The sequence below is a fragment of the Neofelis nebulosa genome, chromosome 17, assembly GCF_028018385.1.
Source record: "Neofelis nebulosa isolate mNeoNeb1 chromosome 17, mNeoNeb1.pri, whole genome shotgun sequence".
NCBI lineage: Eukaryota > Metazoa > Chordata > Mammalia > Carnivora > Felidae > Neofelis > Neofelis nebulosa.
Window position 1 is genome coordinate 12,921,647 of NC_080798.1, and position 27,298 is coordinate 12,948,944.

Below are 27,298 nucleotides of genomic sequence, written 5' to 3' on the forward strand. Positions count from 1 at the left end.
GGATGCGGTTCATTCAGATTTGGTTACAGAGGGCAGGCTGAACCCAGATAGAAGAGGGCCCCTGGTGGGGATAGAATGGGCTGCTCTACAAGCCTGGGAAGGGGGTGTATTTGGTCCTGAAGCCCCATCTTGGCTGCCCAGGACTTTGCTAAACCCTAAAGAGGAAGACAGAAGGGGCTGTTTCCCAATGTTCAGGAAAACAGACACAGCCCCAGTCTAAGGGAATGGCCAGGTGTTGGAGACCCCCTAGTTTGAGGAAAGAGGCTTAGTCTTTGCACACCCCCCCCCCCCACCCATATGAAGATTGTGTGTCCGCAGAGGCCTCTCTAGTCTGAGATCTGAGAAGTACAGCCTAGTAGGAGGGAGGAGCTACATCCTTTGGGACCCTGGTGTTAAGAAAGAGGACTTGCCCTGGGGAAGCCCTTAGTCTGAGGGAGGAGGCTCAGTCCTTCTGACTTTTCTCACCAGAAGCTTCCAGGCCTAGAACCGTGGAAGGGGAGGGGAGCCAGGGCGCCCTCTAGCGAGGTGGGAAGCAAGCGAGGTTGAGCGGCTGCGGGGCGAGGGTGGTGGAGGGTTAGGGTGGAGGCGGGACTGCTCAGGAGAGGGCCAGGAAGCCCAGGGCCACCAGCAGCACGGACCGGGCGAGGCGGAGGCCAGGCGGCGCGCCAGAGGGGCACTCGGATTCCAGGATGGCGCGCCGGCTGGTGCTGCAGTGGGGCTGTTGGGCCAGCCGGTGGCCGGGGAACGTCAGCAGCGCCTTGGCGGTGGCGTCGGGGACCCCGCACAGGTTTTGGGAGCCGCAGCCGCGCAGGGTCACGTTCTGGCTGCCTGCGGGGACGCGGGTGAGGACGCAGGTGAGGATGAGCGGGCAGGTGTCCTCCGTGCCCACGTGCGCCTGCCACCGCGAGCCACCCCGGCCACCCCCCTCCCGTCCCCGCGCTCGGGCTTCCGGGCTCCCAGAATAAGCCCACTTCCCGGCAACTCCCTCCAGCCCCGTGGGATCTGCCTGCGTCGCCAGGGTTTCCTAAAAGACCAGACTGTCACATCCGACAGGACACATGGCAGCGGGCCAGCCCTGAGGGATGACAGACCCTCGGATCCATGTCTTTGGGGAAAACTCACCGGAAATGTTGGGATCCTCAACCTGGGGTCTGGTCACGGCTGTGCCTTTCATTGTTATTCTTTTTTTTTTTTTTTTTTTTTCATTTTTAAAAATTATTTTAAGTTTATTTATTTATTTTGAGACAGAAAGAGAGAGAGAGCGAGTGGGCATGCAGGCAGAGAGAGAGAGAGGAAGAGAGAGAGTCCCAAGCAGGCTCTGCACTGTCAGCACAGAGCCAGATGCGGGGCTGGAACCCACAAACTGTGAGATCATGACCTGAGCGGAAATCAAGGGTCCGCCGCTCAACTGACTGAGCCCCCCTGGGGCCCCATTAAGTCTTTCTCTTTTAAAGAAATGTCTGGAGGGGCGCCCGGGTGGCTCGGTGGGTTGAGCATGGGACTTCGGCTCAGGTCATGAGCTCACGGTTCAGTGTGTGAGTGACACGTTAGCCTCCCGGCACAGTCTGTATTTTGTCTCAGGGTGCCCTGAACTGGAGTATATTTCCTCACAGAGAGCCATGATGGTCTTAGATTCACTGAAATGCCGTATATAGCGCTTACTATCTAGAATTTTCAATCCAGTAGCCACTAGCCCCATATGGCTGTTGAGCGCTAGACATGTGGCCGGTCTGAACCGAAACGTGCTGTGAATATAAAATCCACACCAGATTCCAAAGGCTTAGTAGCCAAAAAAAAAAAAAAAAAAAAAGAATGTAACCTGTTTCATTTATAATTTCTTACATCGATCGCATCGCGTGTTGCAATGACAGCTGTTGAATACGTGGGGTACACAAAAAATATTACCAAATTAATGTCATCTCCGACTCGTTACTTTTTAATGTGGCTACTCGGAAAATTTAAATGCTACACGTGGCTTACCCCGTATTCCTTTTGGACAGCACTCATCCAGAAGTCTCATGGATTATTTTATTTAATTCCCACAACAGTCTTCTTTAAAAGTTTATTTATTTTTGAGAGAGAGAGCTCGTACGTGCGGCCCGGAAGATCCCAAGCAGGCTCCCGCTGCCAGCAGCGAGCCCGAGGCGGGGCTCCCACCCACAAGCTGAGCCGTGAGAGCATGAGCCGAGCCACCCAGGTGCCCCTAATTCCCACAGCAGTCTTATAAGTTAGAGACCTCAAACCCAAGCAATGCCCGAATCCAAAACCTGTGCACTCAGGCTTACTCACGGGCACACGCATGCACGTACACACGTGTATATTACCTTCTATAGACAGCAGATCCAGCTGGACACACTCAGTCTCCCCGACGGGACACTGCACGTAGAAGGAGGAATTGCAGGGCCCTGGGTGGCCGTTAGGACATGTAGGACACAGGAACCCGCTCAGGGGGTGTGAGGCTGGCACCCCTTCTGTAAAGGGGAGGCTGACAGTCAGGACCTCTCAGGACCTCCAGGAGCCTCTGTGCACTTAGGCTGTCCCACAGGGGAATGACCTTATTGACATTTGCCCAACTAGCTGGGGTCAGGGTGACTTCAGGCAGCCCGGCTGCGGAACTGGGCGGTGGGGGGGGGGGGCCTCCCGCCTGCCTGCTTTCCTCGACTCAGGACAAACTCTCCTCCAGAGCACCCCACCACTTCCGTGGCCACCCCCTGACTGCTTTCCAGTGGCGGCGGCATACCGGGAGGAGTGAGTGCTTGGCAGTTGCCTTGGCAACAGGTGGAGTTGATCTGGAAGCCAAAGTCCACGCTGGAGGTGAAGGCAGAGACAGAGCTGCCAAATAGGCAGTCCCTGAGGGCCACACAGGAGCCGCTTCTCCAGACGACAGAGTCACCTTTCCCTAAGGCTGAGAGATGTGGGGGGCAGGCTTACGGGAAAGGCCACCATAAGCCACGCCCTCACTGGAAGCTCCCAAATCCCTCTGGGTGCCATTGTTGGCATTCACTTCGCCTGACGGTCCGCCCTAATACGCTCAAAGCCTGTCACCGGTCATCAAGACACACGGCTCAAAAGCCTTCCTTCCTCCGCCTTGTCCAGTTAGGGCTCCAATGAACAGGACGTCTCTGTACCTGCGATGTCTCCCAACCTGTCTATGAGAACCTCGCGGGCTTAGCCAGAAAGTTCTCAAGGATCCTAGAACTGTTCACGTGGTACACTACCCTTACCAACCCCAGTTACGTAGCTAAAAGACAGAGAAAAGCAGGTTTCCAGTTCAACGCCCCTTCCCAATGACCGAAGGGTCTAGTTTTTCCCTTTATGGGGCAGACGGACAGGGGCCTTAGCAGGCTCCTTGCCCAGAATCTTAAATTTTTTTTTTTTTCAACGTTTTTTATTTATTTTTGGGACAGAGAGAGACAGAGCATGAACAGGGGAGGTGCAGAGAGAGGGAGACACAGAATCGGAAACAGGCTCCAGGCTCCGAGCCATCAGCCCAGAGCCTGACGCGGGGCTCAAACTCACGGACCGCGAGATCGTGACCTGGCTGAAGTCGGACGCTTAACCGACTGCGCCACCCAGGCGCCCCATCCTTGCCCAGAATCTTGACGTAGAAACCAAGATGGCTGCAACGGTCTCTCCCACCCCACATGCATCTCTGTATCTTCACTTACCACTCCCACATCAAGAGGTGGAATCCGTTTCCTCACCCCTTAACCCGGAGCTGGCCTTGCGACTTGCTCTGATCAATAGACCCGTGGCAGGAGCGACACTGTGTCAGTTCTGGGCTCCTCTCTTATGAAGCCCGTGGCTTCTACCTCTTCCTTCTTGGAAGCCAGCCACCATATTGGAAAGCGGTTCAGCAAGGCTACTGACTGGTGATAGACCACACGGACAGAGGCCCCGGAAAGTAGGAGGCCGTACTGAACATTCCAGCCCCAGCCGGGTTCCCAGCGGAATGCAGCCACAGGGGGAACCTCACCCCTTGGAGGAGGAGACCTGCCCAGCTGGGCCTCGTCAACCCACAGAATAGTGAGAAGTAATAAATCATGGGGTTTTTTAGCCACAACGCGTTTTTTTTCATTGTGCCCTCCCACCCCCCCCCAAAAAAACCCACATAATAAAAAATGTACCCTCCTAGGCATTTGTAAATGTACTGCGAGTGGTATTAACTATATTTACATTGTTAGGTAACAGGTCTCTAGAACGCTTTCATTTTGCAATACTAAAAACTAGCACCATTCTGTTATTTTGACTACTCTAGGGTGTCTCTTATAAGAAGAGTCATACTGTATTTGTCCTTTTGTGTCTCGTTAAGCCACTCCATCTGAAGCTGATTTGTTATTCAGCAATAAGTACCTGTAACAAATGTGGCATCACATCTTTTTTTTTAACATTTTATTTACTTAAAAATTTGTATTAATGTTTATTTATTTATTTATTTATTTTTTAAATTTTTTTTTTAACATTTATTTATTTTTGAGACAGAGAGAGACAGAGCATGAACGGGGGAGGGTCAGAGAGAGAGGGAGACACAGAATCGGAAACGGGCTCCAGGCTCTGAGCAGTCAGCACAGAGCCCGATGCGGGGCTTGAACTCACACACCGCGAGATCGTGACCTGAGCCGAAGTTGGACGCTTAACCAACTGAGCCACCCAGGCGCCCCTGTTTATTTATTTTTGAGACAGAGAGACAGGGACAGAGCATGAGCAGGGAAGAGACAGAGAGAGACAGACACAGAATCCAAAGCAGTCTCCAGGTTCTGAGCTGGAAGCCCAGAGCCTGACACAGGGCTCGAACTCACGGAGCGTGAGATCATGACCTGAGCTGAAGTCGGACGCTTAACCCACTGAGCCACCCAGGCCCCCCCTGTGTGACATCACATCTTAAATTCACATACTCTGCTGCAACCAGCCTCTGTCCTCCACCGCCAGGAAAAGGCCGCCAGGGCCGGAGTCAGGGCGGCGAACCCGGAGGGCAAGGAGAGATCTTGGTGAGCCTCGTTTCTGCCACCCCCACCCAATCCTGTCTCCGGGGACACTCACCTAGGATGCCTGCTGTCTGAAGGCAGTAGTTCCGATCTGCTGGGCAGAGGACAGCGTCACAAGTATTGAGTCCTGAGCAGGTGACACAGACAGTGACCCTGTCCGTGGTCAGAGACGTGTTTGCAGGGGGACCTAGGGAGAAAGGAAGATGAGCAGGCTGGAGAGCAACCTGTGCGTGTGTGTGTGTGTGTGTGTGTGTATTTCTGGGCACATCAGCGTATGTGCACCTCTACAATGATGTAGTTTGTGTGCCCAAGCCTGTTTCCCTGTGTACACACGGGGCTGTGTGTGCCTGTGTTGAACTCTGTTTGTTTTGGAACCGTCGGCAGAGGGTGGGGACGTTTGTGTGTGGCATCCCTGTGGGAGAAGGTGTCTACATCTCTGCGTGAACAGAGCACATGTTTACGTGTATATATAAAAGGCTGATTTTGTGGGTCTGGATGTGTCTGTGTTCCCAGCAAGGTTTAGGGTGCTTGGATATATACCTGGAGTACAGATGTGAATGTCTGTGAATGTTAGAGTGTTTTGGCACGTCTGTGTATATTTTGTACTTTCGTATATTTGTGTGTTGGTGCCTGTCCACACACCCGGATCTGACAACTGACGAGCCCCCCTGCATGGATCTGTTACACGTCCAGAGGGACTGTATATGCAAAAATTCCATGTCTTGTGTGCCAGTTGTTGGCTAGCCTACTTAGTTAGTCCTTTCTCCTTCCATATTTTTTCAAAGTTTATTTATTTTTGAGAGAGAGAGAGAGAGAGAGAGAGAGAAACAGAGCACAAGCAAGGGAGGGGCAGAGAGAGAGGGGGACACAATCCGAAGCAGCTCCAGGCTCTGAGCTGTCAGCACAGAGCCCAACGATGCGGGGCTCGAACTCAGGAACCGTGAGATCATGACCTGAGCTGAAGTCGGATGCTCAACCGACTGAGCCGCCCAGACACCCCTCTCCTTCCACATTGTAAATTTTGAGCTCCTGGGTCTTTTTCTTTTCTCTATTGTGATCATTCGTTGAACCCACTGTTTAATTTTTTAAAGTAAAACTCCCCCAGGGGCGCCTGGGTGGCTCAGTCAGTTCAGTGTCCGACTCCTTTTTCGGCTCAGGTCATGATCTCACGGTTGGTGGGAGTGAGCCCTTCGTCGAGCTCCACACTGAGCGTGGAACCTGCTTAAGATTGAGGCTTCCACATCCCTGGAGCCGAGGGAAGGCCGCTCTACCCACATTTGAAAATTGCCTCTCTCACCTCTGAACCGTCTGTGATTCTGTTCCGTTGTCTCGCTTAAAAAAAAGCTGTTGCCCTGGTCAGTGCTCTCAATTAGCATCTCTCTTTTCTGGAAGACAAAACTTACTGCCCTTGTTCTTTGTTAGGCCAGAAGAAGACTTTTGGCAAACCTGTCTTCTTACCCAAGCAAGGAAGTGAAGGAAAGAAAGAAAGAGACTTCTTATTTCAACAGAGTTTGTATCTCTAATCTCATTTACATGACAGGATGCTTGTGTTTAGAAATGTGTGCTCCTCTGTACGTGTGTTTGGGGTGCTGGGATACTGATGGAGATGGTTGTGGATGTGTGGGTGTGTGCCAGTTGGCTTTTCTGCTTCTAGGAGTGTTAACTGATGTGTGGGTGTGCACGCGTGCGTGTGCACACACGCGCATCTGCGAGCTTATAAGGGTAACCGCATTCCCTGAGAGCATATTGGGAGGGGGAGGGGATACCCTGGAAACACATAGGATTGGGAAGGGCATGTGGGGTCTAGGAAGGGCAGAGAAAATAGAATCTCAGGAAGTCAGAGTTCAAAGTACCTGGCAGGGTGGGTGTAACCACATAGTTGCATTCAGGCTGGCTGACGAGACGAAATCCAGACGCTTCTGGGCCCAGGGTGGTGTTCACTTGCAGGTGGCAGACATTTGGGGTAGCACAGCCCTTCAGGATTTGGGGACCCCCTGCAGAAACAGGGGGAAGCGGCAGGAGGAGACTCAAAGCCAGAGCCTTCCCACCTTGCTGACTTTCTCTAGGTCTGAAAGTTCCCATCTCTGTTGACAGTTCTATGTGATTCGTTGTCAAATCTGCCTGGTCATTTCGTACAACCTTTTGATGCCTGCTCATTTTTGTGATTCTAAGTTTATTCTTTCAGATATACCACATATGGTTACGTTCTGTAGCTTATCATTACAATAGCTCCTCGTGAGTCGAATCTCGTGTTTGTTGCTTTTGCTCTCACTCATGGTAGCTTGTTCCCTTGTGCATTTTGTGAGCTCTGATTGTGAGCTCATATTTGGTTGATGTTGATCTTGGGGGGGGGGGCGGGGTATCCTGAGGGCTTTTCGGGTGGAGAGGATTTGCCTTTGCTTGTACTGAAAACTAGGAGGTACTACCAACCTGGGATCATTCCAGTCTCCTTCCAAGGTTTCCCGCTTATGTGGAGCTCTAAGAGTCAGCTCCCCAGCCGTGCCATGGACCCAAGACCTAGTCACCCAAAGCAGGGTGTCATCAGCATTTGCTCCCAGGGCCACTCTGCCTTTTATGTTTGCTTACTGCTCTTGCTCTGAATTCCGCTCACATTTTTATTTTGTTTGGGGATCCTTGGACATTTCCCTAACTTCCTATAAGCCCCCCAAAGCATGGAGAAATAATTTTGTACATCTAGTTCGTCTGTAAATAATGGCATACCAAGAGGGATGATAATGGGAACAGGCTATAAGGGGTGTATTGTCCATAGAACATTTATTTATTTATTTATTTATAGTTGTTTATTTATTTTTGAGAAGGAGAGAGAGAGTGCAAGCAGGAGAGGGGCAGAGAGAGAGAGGGAGACACAGAATCCGAAGCAGGCTCCAGGCTCTGAGCTGTTAGCACAGAGCCCGACGCCGGGCTCGAACCCACGAACCACGAGATCGTGACCTGAGCTGAAGTTGGATGCTGGGTTGGATGCACTTAAAAACAATAATAAAACTGACTAGGGGAGCCTGGCCGACTCAGTCTGTAGAGCATGGGACTCTTGATATTGGGGAGCTGAATTTAACCTCCACAGTAGGCGTAGAGCTTACTTAAAAAAAAATGGGGCACCTGGGTGGCTCAGTTGGTTAAGCATCCGACTCATGATTTCAACTCAGGTCCTGATCTCACAGTTTGTGCGATCAAGCCTTGTGTTGGGCTCTGCACGGACAGTGCGGAGCCTGCTTGGAATTCTCTCTCCCTCTCTTTCTGCCCCTCCCTCGCTCAAGCTCTCTCTCTCTCAAAATAAATAAATAAGTATTTAAAATAATAATAATAATTATTATTATTATTATTATTATAGTAAAACTGACTAAACATCAATCTGATTCTTTTTATCACCCTATTCCAGCATTTCCAAACAATGGCACTGATAAAGTACCCCTCCCCCCAGGGCGGACCACTCCCACCACTCATGTCCCCCCTCCCTTACCTCACACCTTCCCAGTATGCCACTGTTTGTAGCAGGAAGACCTTTCAGAGGTCCAGTCTACCAGGAGCAGAAGGCCGGACTGTTCCTTCCTGTCGCTTTGTTTGCCTAATAGTTAGACTATGTTCTATTCTAAGCCTTTTGCTCAAAAAGCCTCTGCTCCAACCGTTTGCAAACGCATAGGGGTGATTTTAAAATACACCTGCAAATTCTTTGACACATCAAGAAGTGAGGGTACTAGGCTTCCTCCTCTTGAAACTGATGAGGGAAACAAAGGCAAGAGAAATGTAGCTTAAATTAAATCTCCTCACAGCTTGTAGCCCACTGATAGACACCTGAAACATGCAATGTGACTTTCCTCAAGGAACTCATGGCTGCCTTAGTGCCTTCATGTTTATATTTTATTAAAAGTAACCTTATCTTGGGGTGCCTGGGTTGCTCAGTCGGTTGAGCACTGACTTTGGCTCAGGTCATGATCTCACAGTTCATGAGTTCAAGCCTGGCATCGGGCTGTGTGCTGACAGCTCGGAGCCTGGAGCCTGCCTCGGATTCTGTGTCTCCCTCTCTCTCTGCTCCTCCCCTGCTCGTGCTCTGTCTCTCTGTCACTCTCTGTCTCAAAAATAAATAATAATAAACATTAAAAAAAAAAAGTAACCTTAACTTAATAGCAGCTAGCCCCTCAAGGTCCTGGAAGCCATGCTTCCAAATTCCTTAGAGACTTACTTTTCTTCTATACCCCTCCCTTCACAAACATAAAAATATAAAATCAATCACCCCAGTGCAGCTCTTCCTGCCCACGGGTCCTGTCCCCGTGCTTTAATAAAACCACCTTTTTGCACCAAAGACGTCTTAAGGATTCTTTCTTAGCCGTTTGCTCAAGAACCACATCAAAACCAGATGGACTTTTGTGATCATTTGAACCAACAAAGCATGGTAAAATGACATCATGTGACCTCCAAGGCTAGCTCATGTAAAAGTGGGCAGCTGCCATTTTGTTTGCTGGAATACTCGCCCTTAAAGTCTTCAGTCACCATGCAAAGGTGGTGGCAGCCATGATGTGGGGAAGCCCAATCTAACCAATGTGGAGCAACAACATAGAGAGGCCCTAAGATTACATGAAGAGAGAGAGAGAGAGAGAGAGAGAGAGAGATGCCTAACTAGCCCCGGCCCCTGCCCTGTTTGCTGAGCTAGTCAGTACTGAGATCTTCAGCCAGCATATAATGAGCCCTGAGGCGGCCATGCTGTGAGGAAGCCGAGTCTAACCAATGTGGAAAACCCACCCTGGAAAGGCCCAGAGTCTACGTGTGTGAGATGCTCAGCAAACCCCCAGTTGCCCGGTTCTAGCTCCGGCCACACTCTGACTGTGATCCTGTGAGAGACTCAGAACAATCCGGGTGGGCCTTCCACAATTCCCAACCCATAGAAACTGTAAGAGTTAACAAAATGGGGCACCTGGGTGGCTCAGTGGTTTAAGCATCTCGCTTTGGCTCAGGTCATGATGATCTCATGGCTCGTGAGTTCAAGCCCCATGTCGGGCTCTATGCTGTCAAAGTTGAGCCTGCTTCAAATCCTCTGTCCCCCCCCCTCCCCTCCCCTGCTCTCTCTGTCTCTCTCAAAAATAAATAAACATTAAAAAAAAGAGTTAATAAAATGATGGCTATTATTTTAAGCTGCCACATTTGTGAGCGATTTGCTAATAGCAACAGGTGACCAGAACACTATGCAAATGAACCTCAACACTTGTTTGTGCGTGTCGGAGGCAGGCCCACCACACAAGCGCCTCCAGAAGGGAAGGAACCCTTACCTCCATTCCACGTCCCGTTGAGGGTGAGACACATAGTCTGGTCCCCTGTGCAGTTCATGACCGAAAGGGAGTCACAGGAGGCTGACTTGTCCCCAGAACAGTAGGGACATTGCACTCCGTTGAGCTGGGCTTCGGACCCTGCCTCTGGGAGGAGTGGGTGTGGTTGGTGTGGGGTGAAGGCTGAGAAACACGCCCCCCCACCCTCCTTCCCCCACCAGCCCTCTGTTCCCGCCACCACCCCCCAACCACAATCCAGAGCATTTCCTCCAAAGTGGGACCAGCCTGGTCTCAGCCACCTCCTTCCAAACCGTGAAGATATACTCTGAAGAGCAGCAGACAGAGCCGAAGGTGGGCCCACCCCACACCGGTGCTTCGTCCTAAAACCTTCGGGTTAGATCCTGTGGGTTCCTTTACTCATTCCACAAACATTTCTTGAGCACCCACTGTGCCAGGCCCCGTTCTGGAGACCCAGTCCTGACCGCGCAGAGAAAAGCCCTCCCTTGAACCCATTTAATTCCAAAAGTGATTAAAAAGTAACCCTGAGGGGCGCCTGGGTGGCTCAGTCGGTTAGCTCTCTGACTCCGGCCCAGGTCATGATCTCACAGTTTGTGAGTTCAAGCCCCGCATGGGGTTCTGTGCTGACAGCTCAGAGCCAGGAGCCTGTTTCGGATCCTGTGTCTCCCTCTCTCTCTCTTCCCTTCCCCCACTCATTCTCTCTCCCTCTCTCTCTCTCAAAATTAAAATAAACTTAAAAAAAACTAATCCTGAAAAAAAGATTAATCCTGTTATTTTAGGTTTTAAGATACTGTGTTCTAGCCTCCGGGCTCTTTACCATTTGATCAATTTCAGAGCTTTCTTAGAGGTCTGAAACATTTAAGAGGAAGCTGCTTAAACGGATTTTTTTCCTGAGTCAAAGCTAAGCCATGACTCGTTCTAAATGTGATTTATGTTGCACTATTGGCAAATACTGAAAAGTAGACCAAAGAAAACATGACCACAGAACCGTGTTGGCTAATACGTGGCCCCTGTGCACCTGTAGCTGTTGAGCTCTTGAAATTCGGCCAGTTCCCCTCGTGCACTGTTGGTGGGAACATAAACTGGGGCAGCCACTGTGGAAAACAGTATGGAGGTTCCTCAAAAAATTAAAAGTGGAAATACCATGTGATCCAGTGATTTGACTGACTACTGGGTATTTACCCAAAGAAAGCAAAAACGCTAATTTGAAAAGATAGCGGTACCCCTATGTTTATTGCAGCATTATTTACAAAGGTCAAGATACGAAGACAAGCCAAGTATCCACCCATAGATGAATGGATAAAGAGGGTGTGGCATATATATATATATGGTTAACAAAGGGGAAATGGGGGTGCCTGGGTGGCTCAGTCAGTTGGGCAACTGACTCTTGATCTTGGCTCAGGTCATGATCACAGGGTCATGGGATCAAGGCCCACATTGGGCTGTGTGCTAAGCCCGGAGCCTGCTTGGGATTCATTCTCTCTCTCTCTCTCTCTCTCTCCATCTTCCCCTCTCCCTAGCTTGTGCTCTCTCTCTCCCTCTCTAAAACAAAAAATATATAAATAAATAATAAATACATTTTTAAAAGGGGGGGGTGGGTGGAGGGTGGGCAAAATGGGTGAAGGGGAGTGGGAGATTAAAAAAAAAGAAACAGGGGCACCTGGGTGGCTCAGTTGGTTAAGCGTCCAACTTTGGCTCAGGTCATGATATCAGAGTTTGTGAGTTTAAGCCCCGTGTTGGGCTCTGTGCTGACAGCTCAGAGCCTGCAGCTTGCTTCAGATTCTGTCTCCCTCTCTCGGCCCCTCCCCTATTCGCACTCTGTCTCTCTCTCTCAAAAATAAATAAACATTAAAAAAAAAAATGTGGTAGGTTCCCTTTGAGATGTGCTGTGAGTATAAAATAACCCTAGATTTCAGAAGCTTAGTTTGAAAAAATAAAATACCTCATCAATAATTTTATATTGATTATGTAAAATCAATATGCTTTTTAAATTTTTATTTATTTTTGAGAGAGAGAGCAAGTCGAGGAGAGAGAGAGAGAGAGAGAGAGAGACAGAATCCGAAGCCAGCTCCAGGCTCCGAGCCGTCCGCATAGAGCCTGATGCGGGGCTCGAATTCATGAACCATGAGATCATGACCTGAGCCAAAGTCAGATGCTTAACTGACTGAGCCACCCAGGCTCCCCATGATTTTTAAAATTCAAAAATCGTTACATGTCGAAATAATATTTTAGACATGTTACCTTAAATGAGATACATTATTAGAATTAATTTCGCCTGGTTTCTTGCACTTTTTCACGTGGCTACTGGCAAAGCTTTCATTCCATCTGTGGTTCCCATTACATTTCTCCTGGGGCTGCTATAGATTGCCCACCAGCAGACAATTACTCCAAGTATTTCAAGACAGTCCCTTTGATCTTTCTCTACACACAGGAATGTTTGCTTAACACAGTTATAATCATAATTGGCATTTACAGGCTGAATGGCGTGCCCACCTCTCAGCTTGGGACGGGCTGTTTTATTTGGGGAGAAGTAACAATTTTTAGGAGGAGTCAAACCCCAGTTGTTTGAAAGTCTGGCTCGTAGTCCCCCCGAGGTGGAGCTGTCCGGGGTCTCCCCGTGGCTACACCTGCCAAATACAAATTCCTTCTTTGGAAAAATAACCAAGCAACAAAGTGATCTTTATCACTGCTCAGAGCCAGGTCTGGAGGAAGGCCAGCGAGGAGGCGCTCACTCTCAAGGGCGCACAAGTGCAGAGTCAGCGCCCGGAAGTAAATGCCTCCTTAAAATTCGCACCCTGGGGCCTTGCTGGCCTCACCCTAGAACCGGGCCCATCGCTACCTGTACATTTCTTGCTCTGCTTGGCTAACCCTCAAGGGGAGCTTCTCTCCTAAGGAGAAATAAAATTCTGGGGCTCCTCTCCAGCTGCCCGATAACTCAGTGAGTACAACTACAATTTCCATAGTGCCTGCTACCTGCCAGCCTTGTGCTCCAAAGCACCCCCTGCAAAGCCTCTTTCACACCCATTTTTCCGGAGGAGAATACTGAGGTCAGCCAGGCAGAGCTGGCCATCAAGGCCAAGTCCCCACAACACCCCATCTGGCGGCCGGACCCCCAAGTGCTGCCAACAAACCTTGTCGGGCGGCCCTGCCGCAGCCGTTTACACAACAGTCTGTGCTGACCCAGAGGCTCGAGTGGGGGCTGTAGGTCAGGGTGTAGACACCTTCTCGGCATTCCGAGACACACGACCCGTTCCTGATGAGGGTCCCATTTTCTAGGGATAGACGTTGAGGAGGGGGAGATTAGGGACTCTCACCGCCCTCCCCAGACCTCTGTCCCCTCTGTAGCAATCCCCAGAGGTCAGTCTGGGACCTCAGCTGGGATTGAAGCCACCCCAGCCCCCCTTCCCCAGCAGCACCGAGCTGAGCGAGTCAAAACTTGGTGACCTTCAGTCCCAGGGTGGTTCTTCCACGCCCCTCTCCCCCCACCCCGTGCCCACCCGCTTTGTTGGGCCTCCGCCCAGCCCCCGTCTGGTCCCCCACCCAGCTGCATCTGGCCAAACACGCAGGCTTCCTTGGTGGGAGGACAGGTCATCTCGGTGCAGTTTCCCAGCAAAGAGCAGACTGGACACGTCTTGGAGGTCCCTGCGGGGAGAGAGGAGTGATCAGACCCTGTAATTTGAGGAGAGAACACAGGTGTGTGCACACACACAGCGTTCACGAATAGAATTAAGGGGGGGGGGCACCTGGGTGGTTCAGTCGGCTAAGCGTCTGACTCTGGATTTCAGCTCAGGTCGTGACCTCGCGGCTCATGGGTTCGAGCCCCATGCCGGGCTCCGTGCTGACAGTGCAAAGCCTGCTTGCGATTCTCTCTCCCCTCTCTCTCTCTCTCTTAAAACTAAACAAACTTTCGGGGCGCCTGGGTGGCTCAGTCGGTTAAGTGTCCGACTTCAGCTCAGGTCATGATCTCGCGGTCCGTGAGTTCGAGCCCCGCGTCCGGCTCTGGGCTGATGGCTCAGAGCCTGGAGCCTGCTTCTGATTCTGTGTCTCCCTCTCTCTCTGCCCCTCCCCCATTCATGCTGTGTCTCTGTCTCAAAAATAAATAAATGTTAAAAAAAATTTAAAAAAAAACCAACTAAATAAACTTTCAAAAAATTGGATTAAGGGCTGGGGGGCGGGGCGCAGGGAACGGCTGTTGGGAGATCAAGGAACATTTTCCCCGAGGGTGTGTAACTGGTGTTCAGGGCGGCAAAACGGCAAAAAGTTTGGAGGCAGAAATCAGCATCTCCAAGCTGAAGATGCTACGGATCCCCGTCTGATCTACCAATTCTCGCCAGGCAACTCTCTCCAAACACCTCCATCGGGAGCCCACGGTTGAACGCATAAAAGTAGAATGTCCCATGGGGCGCCTGGGTGGCTCCGTCCGTTAAGCACCCAACTGGTTTCGGCTCAGGTCGTGATCTCACGGTTCGTGGGTTCAAGCCTCGCATCGGGCTCCACACTGACAGTGTGGACTTGGGATTCTCTCTCTCCCTCTCTCTCTCTCTGCCTTCCCCCACTCATTCTCTCTCTCTCTCTCTCTCTCTCTCTCTCAAAATAAATAAATAAACTTTAAAGAAAAAAATTTTTTTAAATGGAATGTCCCTTCTTAGTGTAGGCTGGGGAGAATTGTATCCGTCCAGGAAGCTTTCTTCTTCTTCTTCTTCTTCTTCTTCTTCTTCTTCTTCTTCTTTTAATGTTTATTTATTCTTGAAAGAGAGAGAGACAGAGCACAAGCAGGGGAGGGGCACAGAGAAGGAGACACAGAATCCGAAGCAGGTTCCAGACTCCGAGCTGTCAGCACACAGCCCGACTCGGAGCTCAGACTCAGGAACTTCAAGATCATGACCTGAGCCGAAGTCTGACACTTAACCGACTGAGCCACCCAGGCGCCCCATGGCAGCCTTCTTCTTCACCTGCAGAGAGGCACCTGGGGCTCTTCCGAGAATCCACAGGCTCGAAGTAGCCCGGTCTGAAGACTGCAAACCGTGCCTCATACCTGCCTCTGATACATGAAGAGGAGAGGAGACAGAATACAGATGGGTTTAGGGTCTCACTAGGGGTCACACAGTGCGATCCTGGCTAAGTGCTGGGCCACTTCATCCCCAACCTGAGCCCACGGCGCAGGAACCAAAGAGGAGACAGGCAGGCAAGATAAAGGAATAATAATAACTGCTCCTGGGGCGCCTGGGCGGCTCAGGAGGTTGAGTATCTGACTCTTGGTTTCCACCCAGGTCATGATCTCACAGTTTGTGGTTTCGAGTCCCACGTCAGGCTCTGCGCTGACAGTGTGGAGCCTGCTTGGGATTCTCTCTCTCCCTCTCTCTCTGCCCCTCCCCATTCTCAAAATAAATAAACTAAAAAAAAAAAAAAAGAAAAGAAAAGAAAAGAAAAAAGAGAATTAAGATCACAAAGCTAAGAACGGGCAGAGCCAAGATGTGAACCCTGGCAGGCTGGCTCTAGAACTATGTTCTCAAACACGGTTCAGCTGCCTCTGCTAGACAAAAAGCTGAGGGAGAGAAGGAGCTGGACCCCAGATTCTGAAGCTGGATTCCCACCCCGCATGTGAACACGGACTGTCTCTCTCGCTCTTTCTCTCGTTCCTGCTCTCAGGGACCACACGTAAAGTGCCTACCTGCTGGGGTGGCCAGCGCTCCCAAGAGCGCCAGACTGGTGAGGAGCTGGAGCATGATCCAGGCTGGAGGGGAGGAAGCAGGACACAGGTGACCTGGCCTTTTATGCAAGGGCTAGACTGGCAGGCCTAGAAGAGAGAGAGCAAACAGGTGAGGGAGATAGCGGCCCCACCCTCCATCCTGGCCACTGGGACACCTGGCAGCGGTGGGGGGGGGGGGGGCAGGCAGGGGCGTTAGGGAGGAGCATGGAGATGGGGAAACTGAGTCCTGAGAGGCAAGAGGGAGAGTCATGAGGCCAAAGAAAGAAGGGCATGCTGGCATTACCATTGCTATTATGAACGCGTTCCTGATCATTCCATAGAGACGTTAGCTCACTGAATCCCTACCATAGTCTACAAGCCATTACCCTCAATCCTAGAAGGGATACAGTATTCCGATATTTGACCGTCTATCGGTACAGGTCAGCCTCTGTGACAGTAACCACGAGGCCTGCTGGCCTCCACAGACCTGGTGTTGCTAGAACATGGGGGTGCCCGGGAGGACCCGGGCATGCCACAGGGGCGCTCGGGGTCTCGGGACAGCTAGCAGATTTCTACCAACCAAATCTGGAAGTATTTCCATAGTTTGACGGCTGGTACAGTTTAAATGAGCCCCGAATTTCCCGCATTTTATAGGGAAAGAAACTAAGTCTCAGAGCCATTAAGGCCCTTCTCCAGAGCCACCAAGCGAGGACATTGGCATAACCAGGATCTGAACACGGGCCTCTCTGACCTGACTGCTGAGCCTCACGGAGAGGGAAGAGGGAAGACAGCCCCCCACCCTCACCTAGAAAATGGCCTGCCTCAGCCGGATGAGGCCTGCATTTCTCTTCTGCCCCTGCCTCTGACTGGGCAGCCTTGATTTGCACATCCGTTTAATGGGAATAAGGTCGATCTCAAGGACCCCACAAGAGGCCGGCAGCCCCAATGCTTGGTCTCCGTCAGAGTCACCTCCTCATTGCTTCACCTCCCCACCTGCCTCTCCTTTGACTTATATCTCTGGGGATATCCCGTCCTTGGTTTCAGTCCTCAGTGCGTCCGTCCACTAAATTGGCACACTCCACCCTCTCCTGCTGACGCTGGGCGCATGGTGGCCGTGTTCTCATTGGGAGGATTCCGCTAGCGATGTTCCGGCTCTAAGGAAAGCACACACGCTTCCAGAAGAGGATGAGCACTTTGGATCCAGATGGCCTGGGTTCAAGTTCCCGTCCTGCCGCTTCAAGCTCAGTGGCCTCGGGCAAGTCACGTCACCTGCCAGGGCCTCAGTTCCTCTTTTGTCAGATGAGGACAGGAGAGGGTGGCTCCTCCGTTGGGTGGCTCAGTCCGTTGGGCACCTGACTCTTGATCTTGGCTCAGGTCGTGATCTCATTGTTTGTGGGATCGAGCCCCAGGTCAAGCTCTGCGCTGACAGCTCCGAGCCTGTTTGGGATTCTCTCTCTCTCTCCCTCTCTCTCTGCTCCTCCCCTGCTCACACTCCCTCTCTCTTTCAAAATAAATAAATAAATATTTTTAAAAAAAGGAGAGGAGGGGGACCTATGTCAAGGCCTGCCATGAAGGATTAAATGAGTCAATGTACATAGAACACTGAGGATAGTAGGCACTGTGTATTGTCATCATCATTTAGCAGTGTGCCCTACAAGGCTGGGGCTGGCCTCTCCCCTTGGCTCAGAGGAGAAATCCCAAACAAGAAAAAGAGCCAGTCCAAGGTCAGCCACAGGCCTGTTGGGCTCCCCAGAGTCCAGGCGGGGCCCTCAATCAGCGGGTATAATCAAGGAGCTTGAGGGGCGCCTGGGTGGCTCAGTCGGTTCAGCGTCCGACTTTGGTTCAGGTCATGAAGTCACGGTTCGTGAGTTTGAGCCCCAAGTCGGGCTGTGTGCCGACAGCTCGGAGCCTGGAGCCTGCTTCGGATTCTGTGACTCCCTCTCTCTCTCTGCCCCTCTCCCACTCGCACTCTGTCTCTCCCTCAAAAATAAATAAACATTAAAAAATTAAAAAAAAAAAAAAAGCAGCTTGGGCCTAAGGGAGGAGGGAGCCTGACAGGGTGCTGTGGCAGGGAGAAGCTTCTGGAGGAGGTCTACCACCTTCTCAGTGGACCCAGAACCCTTTGGTCCAGGAGAAGTGGGAAGAAGGGAGAACAGGTGCCCCAGTCTGGAGTCTGGAGTCTGGAGTCCGGGAGGAGGGACTTTTGTCCCTCTGGTGCTTTGTGACTACAAACCTATCTCCTATCTCCTCAAGGGTTATCTGATAACTCAGGCTCCGCAAACGGGCCTGGAGTTGCACAAACATGAGGTAAAGTGTATGAAGGACAGGCAGGCAGGCAAAGGACATGTTCTTGCCCTTACTTTGAAACCTGGAGGTGAGGGGCACCTGGGGGGCTCAGTCAGTTGAGCACCCGACTCTTGATTTCGGCTCAGGCCATGATGTCACGGTTCGTGGGGTGGACCCCCACATCGGGCTCTGCGTTGGCAATGCGGAGCCTGCTTAGGATTCTCTCTCTCTCCCCCTCTCTCTCTGCCCCTCCCCCACTCACACACGCACTCTCTCTCTCTCTCAATATAAATACATAAACTTTAAAATATATATATATATGTTCAAAACAAAATGAAACCCAGAGGTGAGGGGACATAGGAGGAATTATGTAATGTCCACACAAGCCTGTGGGCGCACGCACACCCCCCTTCAATGCTCAAACCACAGAGTAAACTGAAGCACCGTCCCGTCCCTAAAATTCTCCACCTGAAAATAATGTAACCAGAGTTACAGCTTCTTCTTTCCTTCTTTTCTTCCATTCGATAAGTGGACCTTCGTACAGTTCTGTATTTTCCCTCAGTTTGCGATTACAAACTCTGTGGCAACAAAGAACTTTGCACCACGATAGTTTCACACACGCCCCAAGTTCCCCCACGCGGTAAGCGGTTTGTGTCAAAAGGTTTGTCTCCATTTGTCATTTTGAGAACAATTGCAAAATCACCCTTCCTGGGATTGTACCAATTTATGCTCACACCAGCTGCGTCAGGGAGCGTCGGCTTCCGCACGGATTCACCGACTCTGCGTATCATCACTCGGTTTTATTTTTGCCAGCGTGGAGGGGAAAGGGCCGTGGTAGGATGGAAATGGCCATGAACTCTGAGTCTACCTGGGCGGCTCTGTGGTTAAGCGTCCGACGTCGGCTCAGGTCACGATCTCGCAGTTTGTGAGTTCGAGCCCTATGTCGGGCTCTGTGGTGACGGTTCAGAGCCCGGAGCCTGCTTCGGAGTCTGTGTCTCCCTCTTTGTCTCTCTCTCAAAAATAAATAAACATCAAAAGAAAGAGAGAGAGAGATGGAGTCTACCGTATGCTAATGGGAATTTAAATAAAAACTTGAAAAAAAAAAGAGAGAGAGAGAGATGGAGTCTATCTCCCTCTCGTCCACTCTGAGCCAATCTTGGAACTTGCTTTGACCATAGAAGGTGGCAGAAGCCATGTTGCATGAGTTGAGTCTTGGCCTCGGGAGAGTTTGCAGCTTCTGTTGTCACCGTCTTGCTGCTGCGACCCCTTTGCCACTGTACGAAAGAGCTCCCCTCCTGCAAGGGCGGAGACCACTCAGAGGAAGGCTCCGGGCCTCCCAGCCCGCCCAGCGAGGACCTACGAATGAGGCCATCCACGACCAGTCAGGCCCAGCCGAGCCAGCCTGGACCAGCTGGGCCCCGGCCAACCCGCAGAGCCTTCGAGTGTAATATGTGCTGTTTTAAGCCGCCACATTTTGGGGTGGTGCAACACAGCAAAAGCGAACAGATGCGAATCGCATCATAGTATCGCTTTCATGCTTCCTCTTCGGTCCTCTGCTAATTTTCTGCTGGTTCTTGGGAGCCGTGTTAGTTTCCTGAGGCTGCGGCAACCAGGAGCCTCGGACAGGATGACTCAGAATCACAGAAGTGCCCGGTGGACCCTGCATCGGGCTCCGCGCGGAGCCTGCTTGGGATTCTCTCTCCTTCTGTCTGTCTCTCTACCCCTCCCCCACTCGCTCTCTCCGCGCCCCCCCCCCCCCCGCCAAAAAAAGAATTAAAAAAAAAAAAAAAGTGCCAGGACTAGCTGCTGTAGCCCTAGAGGGCATTACTCTGAATTCAGGGGGAAAAAAAAAAAAAAGAACAACAGAAATGTGCTGTCTCACAGTTCTGGAGGCTGGAAACTGAAATTGGAAACCCAAAAGCAAGGTGTCAGCAGGCCTGCTTACTCTGAAACCCTCTTGGGTGAGTCCTTCCTGCCTCTTGCCAGCTTCTATTGGTTTGCGGGCAATCTTTGGTATTCCTTGGTTTGCAGCTCCCTGACTCCAGTCTCTGCTCCCTTTATCCCATGGCCTTCTCCCTGTGTCTCTGTCTTCATGTGATGATCTTCCCATGAAGACACCAGCCGCTTTGGATTAGGGGCCCCGCCTCCTCCCCTATGACACCATCTTCACAAATTACATCAACAACAGCCCTATTTCCAAATAAGGTCACATTCTGAGTACTAGAAGTTAGGATTTCAATAGATCTCTTTCTTTCTTTATGGGGGGAGGGGGACTGGAGAGGCCAAGGAAGACACAGTCAACCCTCGATCAGGGCTCTTTATCTATTAGCAACATTAGCCCTTGAAGTACAATGATTATTTCTGCTGTTGCAACTTAGTGGTGTTACTTGAGCTGCAAGGTGCTAGACATGGGGAAATTGGCTTTGTTGCACTAACTCAGCAGATCTTTTCTCCCCTCCCCAAGTCACCCCTGCCCCAGAAGCCAGGGGAAGGCGCGGCCAAGAACACCAGTGGAGGACGGATGGAAAGAGGCTGGGGGCTTCCGGCTCCTGGTTCTTGTCCCCCCCCAGAGCGGCAACGTTCACCGTGATGGTTTTGCACGTGGGCCCTGGAGCCAGGCAGCTTGGGTCCAAACCCTGACTCTGTGCCCACAGGCCATTACAGGCAAGTGACAGCCTCTGGTATTAGTTCCCTGTTGGCTCTGTAACAAATTAGCATCAATTTAGCAGCTTCAAACAACAGAAATGTACTCTCTTACAGCCCTGGAGATCTGAAATCTAAAACCAGTCTTAAAGGGACAAAATCAAGCCCGTTGAGTGTCCGACTCTTGATTTCAGCTCAGGTCATGATCTTGTGGGTTCGTGAGATCGATCCCCGTGTTGGGCTCTGTGTTGATGGTGCAGGGCCTGCTTGGGATTCTCTCTCTCCCTCTCCCTCTGCCTCTCCCCTGCTCATGCTCTCTAAATGAATGAATGAATGAATGAATGAATAAATAATTACCAGCAGCAAAGTGTCTTTTCTCTCTGACCCTGCTTTCCTCCCCCTCTGTGTATAGTCAAATGTCCATGTGCCTCCCTCTGTAAGGACACTTGTGATTACATCAAGGGCCCATGAGGGTCATCTAGATAATGTTTCCATCTTGAGATCCTTAACTTAATCACATCTGCAAAGACCCCTTTTCCCAAGACAGTAGCACTCACAGATTCCAGGGTTTAGGACCTGGAGATTTTTGGCTGCCATTATTCAGCCAATCATGCCTTTTTTATTTATTTATTTATTTATTTATTTATTAAAAAAAATTTTTTTTAACATTTATTTATTTTTTAGAGACAGAGAGAGACAGAGCATGAGCAGGGGAGGGGCAGGGAGAGAGGGAGACACACAGAATCCGAAGCAGGCTCCAGGCTCTGAGGCATCAGCACAGAGCCTGACGCAGGGCTCAAACTCACGAACCACGAGATCGTGACCTGAGCCGAAGTCGGACGCTTAATGGACTGAGCCACCCAGGTGCCCCCAATCATGCCTTTTTATTTTTATTTATTTATTTATTTATTTTTTATTTTTTATTTTTTTTTATTTTTGGGACAGAGAGAGACAGAGCATGAACGGGGGAGGGGCAGAGAGAGAGGGAGACACAGAATCGGAAACAGGCTCCAGGCTCCGAGCCATCAGCCCAGAGCCTGACGCGGGGCTCAAACTCACGGACCGGACCGCGAGATCGTGACCTGGCTCAAGTCGGCCGCTTAACCGACTGCGCCACCCAGGCGCCCCCAATCATGCCTTTTTAAACTTTAGTTCCCACAACTACAAAACAGGATCCTGTGAGGATTCACCAAGTTATAAAGATAAAGCCCTCAGTGGGGCTCCTGGGTGGCTGGGTCGGTTAAGCGTCCAACTTCGGCTCACGTCATGATCTTGCAGTTTGTGAGTTCGAGCCCCGCATCGGGCTCTGTGCTGGAAGCTCGGAGCCTGGAGCCTGCTTCGGATTCTGTGTCTCCCTCCTTCTCTCTGCCCCTCCCCTGCTCACGCTCTGTCTCTCTCTCTCAAAAATAAATAAACATTAAAATTTCTTTTAAATAAATCAAAAATAAACATTAGAACGATTTTTTAAACAAATAAAGTCTCTCCTTTATGCCTCAGTTTCTCTGCCTGGAAAATGGGGAAAGAGGGGTGTGGAGTTCAGGAGTTTCCCAGCTCTTTCACTTCCTGGGGTGGGTGGGTGGGTGGGTGGGGTTCTTCTTTCATTCCCCAGTTTTGCAGAGGGAGGCCCTGACAGGTGATGTCACCACATCTGGGAGGTGGCCAGGCCGGGATGGGAAAGCCACATTAGTGTCCCCTGGAGCCACAGCCGTGCCCCCACTGACAGCCAGGTCAGGGGCTTCGGGCTGGTGGCGAGAAGCTGAGGGGGTCGTGGGTATGCACTCACACACGCCGTCTCTGTGTCTCCCCTTGCTCTCTCTGGAGGAACTGGGCGTCGTTCTCTCCAACTCCCTCCGCTTCTGTCTCTGTGCCTCTATTTCTCTCCGTCTCCGTCCTCTCAGGTGAAGACATCTCTCTCCCCGTCTGGCTGCCCCTGAATCAGTCTGTCCATGGCCCCTCTCCTCTCCTCCCCGCCATCTGTCACTCTGTCTCTCTCACCGTCTCTCCCTCTCTGTGTCTCTGTCTCTCACGGAGTCTCCTCTCCTCAGCTAGGGGAAGCCCCCGAAACCTGCAGGCCCCCCCTCAGGGCCCAGCAGTCAGGGAGGAGAGGGGCGAGGCCCAGGTGAGTCAGGAGGAGGAAGGAGCTGACATTCCTGGAGCTTCTCTGGGATTGTTCATGGACCCAGCCTCCTGCCCGCCCCCTCTCATGACACGTCACTGGACCTCACAGGTGTGTGTCACTTGAGAACGAGTCACAGAGAGAAAGAGGCCGAGAGATAGAAAGAAAGGCAGGCATGGAGGGGCGCCTGGGTGGCTCAGTAGGACAAGTGCCTGACTTCGGCTCAGGTCACGATCTCGCAGTCCGTGAGTTCGAGCCCCGCGTGGGGCTCTGTGCTGACAGCTCGGAGCCTGGAGCCTGCTTCGGATTCTGTGTCCCCCTGTCTCTCCGCCCCTCCCCCACGTGTACTCTGTCTCACCCTGTCTCTCCAAAATAAATAAATGTGAAAAAAACAAACACTAGGCTCTACTGCCTCTTAGAAGATAGGATTTGGGGGTGACTCTTCTTACTTTACCTTAAAGTTATTACCTTAAGGCTTCAATGAATTAGTAAGAATAATAATGCAATACCTGTTATTAGAGCGGTAGAGGGAGTACCACTTACCCATTGCCTACTCCTCTTTCCCTCCCTTATTCTGTTCCAGCCACACTGGCCACTCTCCTGGTCTTGATCCCACCAGTACACTCCCACCTCAGGACCTTTGCACTGGCTGCGGCCCCTCCCTGGAACTCTTCCCGGGCCATCTACCCAGCTTCTGCCCTCACCACATTCAGCCTCTGCTCACAGGCCACCTGCTCGGGGAAGCTCTTCCACATCACCCCACTTAAACTAGCCATGCCTCACTTGTGCCCTTGCACTTCCTTCACCACGGTTTGCTTTCCACCTTCCTTATCACTGCCTGACAACCGTAGATTAAACAACACATGTTTACTCCTCATTGGCAAGGGTAGGGACTTTGCTTTGTTTCCTGCTGTGTCCCCAGTCCCCAGACCAGTGCCTGGTACAAAGTAGGTCCTTGGTAAATGTTGAAGGAATTTGTTGAGCCTTCCTTGGGGACCAGCAACTACCTCAGACATTCCACCTGCATTAAATTGCTCTGATTGGTCGGTCAGAAGCACCCCGAGATGGAGACACTAGACTGTTTCATCTTTTACATGTGATTTTACTTTTTATTAAACAAACATTTTTTTAACATTTAATTATTATTGAGAGAGAGAGAGAGAGAGAGAGAGAGAGAGCATGAGCATGGGAGAGGCAGAGAGAGAGGGAGACACAGAATCCAAAGCAGGCTCCAGGCTCTGAGCTGTCAGCACAGAGTCCGACGCGGGGCTCAAACCCACGAACTGGGAGATCATGACCTGAGCCGAAGTCGGACGCCCAACCGACTGAGCCACCCAGGCACCCCTATTTTACTTTTTAAAAAATTTATTAGGGACCATTACAAACACACAGAAAAGGAGACAGAATGGCAAGTCAGTTACCCTGGTTACCCTGATATAATTGATGCAAGTATTCTGCCTTTCTTGTTTCCTACAGCATTTTAAAGTAAACTCAGACATCAATGACATTCACCTCTAAATATTTAAGTTAACGTCTCTAGAAACTAAGAACAATTTCTCGCATAACCGCAAAACCATTTTCATAACAGCAAGATCTACTTTTTTGGCTCAAGTGTTTTAAGGCAAATTAGAGACATTACATTATTCCACCTCCAAATATTCCCGCGTGCATCTCTAATGATAAAGACATTTCCCCACATAACCACAACACCATTATCCCTTCTCACAAAACTAACAGAAATCGTTAACAATAACTGATGATCAAATGTCCCATCAGGAGTTTTAACCGGCCCGCTGAGGTCCTTCGCTCGAGGCCCCATAGCAGGAAGCAGGAGAATTGGAATTTGCACCTCGGCTGACTGGAGACGGCCCGTGACCACTACACATGAGTCAGAGCAGAGCCAGCCCCCCTACTCCTGGCCGGCCGCGCCCTGGCGAAGGAAGTTTTTGAGGAGGAGGGGTGTGGGGGGAGGAGAGGGAGTCACCCACGCATCTGGGGCTGACTCGCTCTTTCGCAAAATCTCTGGGAGGAGCCCCGGGGCCACAAAACTGTCTCCTTCCCCAGGCCAGACTGAGAGGTGCAGGGAGGCCGCCGACAGGACCTGCTGCCACCAGACATGGGCCGCCCGCTGCTGCTGTCGCTGCTGCTGCTGCTGTTTCAGACCTGCATTCCAGGTAGGGACTGGATGCCGGAACCTCTGAGCGGGGAGCTGGGTCTTGAACTTAGAGGAGAGGGTGGGGGAGGGCGGTGGCCTCAGAGTTCGACGGGTTGGAGGGCGAGGGCTCAGTCTCCAGCACCCCCCCCCACACACACTCAAATAATAATCCTGCTGTCTGCAGCCCCACACAGCACCGTACCCGGCCCACAGTAGGTGCTCAGGCAATATTAGTCGAGCGAAGGCGTGTAGTTAACCACAGCCACCGTTGAGTGACTGCGTTCTTTATTCCGGCCGCTCTTCTAAGCGCTTTCCTTGCAATTTCAAACTGGACGGGCTGGACTAGTCTTAGCCCTGCTTCAGAGAAGGAAACGGGCACAGAGAGGTTAAGTAACCGGTCCGAGGTCACACAGCCAGCCCTTGAGTAAGTGGGATTCTGACCCCGCAGCAGGAACGTTGCGCAGACTTCTCCACGCTGTCGGATCTCCCCCCACCGACCAGCCGCTTGAAAGACAGGGAGGACGGAGCTTCATTTTACCAGAGGTCTAGGGAGGCCGAACGTCGCGGAGGCAGGGGCTTGGGGTCCAGGGCTTGTCCCTCGAACCTCGAGGACCTTTGCTTTCACTATCCCCTGGCCGACGCTACCCTCTCTACTCTTTTCCCCCGGAAATGTACCGGAGAGGGTTGAAAAGCGAGAGGAAATTGAGAAGGAACTGAGTCAAGGCGGGGCGGGAACGGGGGTTGCGGGGTGGTTCGACACTGAATAACCCGAAAAGCTCTCCGGATCATTCGTGGCCAAGAATGAGTAATGACGCCAGGGGAGTGCGAATTTGGGGTGGGGAAGGGACCCCCTGCAGGGGAGGCCTGGTAGGCGGGGATAGGAGCTGGGGCGGAGCTAGTGGGCGGAGTTATAACCGCAGGACGTGGAGCGGGCTGGGGCTAGAACCTCGGGAGGAACTGGCGGGCGGGGAGAGAGCTTTTGGGAGGAGCCTGTGGGCGGGGAGAGAGCTTCGGGGAAGGGGCCGGTGGGCGGGGAGAGAACTTCGGGGAAGGGGCCGGTGGGCGGGAGAGAGCTTCGTGGGAGGAGCCTGTGGGCGGGGAGAGAGCTTTGGGGGAGGAGCCTGTGGGCGGGGAGAGCGCTTCGGGGGAGGAGCTCACGGTGAGCCCGGAGAGAACTTAGACCGAGGCTGCAGTAGTGGGGGTTAGAACCTCCAGAGGTCTGGTGGGCGGAGTTAGAACTTTGGCCTGGGCTGATGGTCGGGGAGAGAACTTTGGGAAAAGAGTGGAGTTTGGGGTCGTTAACGGGGGGATAGTTGGTGGAAGGCACGGGGAAGTGGGGTAGAACAAAGATCAGCTGCAGTAGGGTGAGCGTAGACCGCCCCTCAGAGGGCGTCGAGAGGCAGAACCGACCGAGGCCCGGTGCGGTGGGGGGAAGCACCTAAACTGCAGTTAGGCTAGACGGTCCAGATGGACAGAGGGTGAGGACTGGACTTTCAGGATTGGCCCCGCGTGGGTACAGAATTCAAGGGAAAATGAGCCAGGGCGGGACTTTAGAGAGGTATTGTGGGCGGGGATAGAACTTTAGGGTAGGGGGACGTAGATACAACGTGGGGCTAGAGATAGACTGGAAGCAGCTGGCCTGAACCCAGTGTTGGAACTAAAGGTCGGGCCGAACGCGGAGCATAAACTTGAGTGCATAGGGCCTGGAGACTTGGTCCCGGTATTGGGGCATGAAGGGGCAAGGGGGGACCCTGGCACGGAGCTATAACAATCTTTCCTCTCCTCTTTCTTCCCCCAGCCTCCTGGGGCCTGCAGTGCATGCTGTGTGGGAGGACCGGGAAGTGCCAGGTGGAAGAGTGTGCCCCGGGCCAGGACCTCTGCAGGACCACGGTCATGCGCATGTGGGAAGGTGAGATTCCCGCACTTGGTTCCTGCAGGGACCTCGAGTGGCCAAGAACCCTCATTTCACCAGTAATTAGGGAAGTGCAAAGGCAAAAGACAAGGAGACCCCATTTCACACCCACCAGATTGACAAGCATTCGAAACACTGACAAAGCAAAGAATGGATGAGAATGTGAGGCTGCAGACCCTGTTAATAGCGGGGGGTAAACCGGTGCATCCCCCCCGCAA

The 27,298-nt window shown here is 51.7% G+C and overlaps 2 protein-coding genes across 5 annotated transcripts in view; one reads left to right on the top strand and one right to left on the bottom strand.

Moving 5' to 3' along the window:
• LOC131498836 (uncharacterized) lies at positions 1-26,391 on the bottom strand. 3 transcript variants are annotated; one of them, XM_058706244.1, is made up of 11 exons: positions 25,707-26,391; positions 25,371-25,522; positions 15,951-16,076; positions 13,820-13,921; positions 13,411-13,551; positions 10,265-10,408; positions 6,839-6,979; positions 5,041-5,172; positions 2,741-2,905; positions 2,325-2,471; positions 1-828 (listed from the first exon to the last, which is right to left on the bottom strand). In XM_058706244.1, the coding sequence occupies exons 3-11, from the start codon at positions 16,003-16,005 to the stop codon at positions 596-598; spliced, it is 1,260 nt and encodes a 419-aa protein (XP_058562227.1). In that variant the 5' UTR covers positions 16,006-16,076; positions 25,371-25,522; positions 25,707-26,391; the 3' UTR covers positions 1-595. The 3 variants fall into 3 exon arrangements, with proteins under 3 accessions (XP_058562227.1, XP_058562226.1, XP_058562225.1); XM_058706243.1 differs by having other exon boundaries at positions 25,371-25,525; XM_058706242.1 differs by having other exon boundaries at positions 25,371-26,391.
• Positions 24,822-27,298, top strand: part of PLAUR (plasminogen activator, urokinase receptor) — a 14,382-nt gene continuing 11,905 nt past the window's right edge. Inside the window, exons 1-2 of one of the 2 annotated variants that reach the window (XM_058706246.1) lie at positions 24,822-25,187; positions 26,967-27,077. In XM_058706246.1, the coding sequence (XP_058562229.1) occupies positions 25,130-25,187; positions 26,967-27,077 (169 nt within the window). In that variant the 5' untranslated portion in view covers positions 24,822-25,129. The remainder of the gene's footprint in view (positions 25,188-26,966; positions 27,078-27,298) is intronic. The other variant, XM_058706245.1, reaches the window with a different exon arrangement.

Coding starts and splice junctions, on each gene's coding strand:
- LOC131498836 (XM_058706244.1), bottom strand. CDS start 16,005: ATGCTCCAGCTCCTCACCAGTCTGGCGCTCTTGGGAGCGCTGGCCACC. Junction 13,922..15,950: donor AGCGCTGGCCACCCCAGCAG/GTAGGCACTTTA, acceptor CTCTCCCCGCAG/GGACCTCCAAGACGTGTCCA. Junction 5,173..6,838: donor GGTTACACCCACCCTGCCAG/GTACTTTGAACT, acceptor CTTTCTCCCTAG/GTCCCCCTGCAAACACGTCT.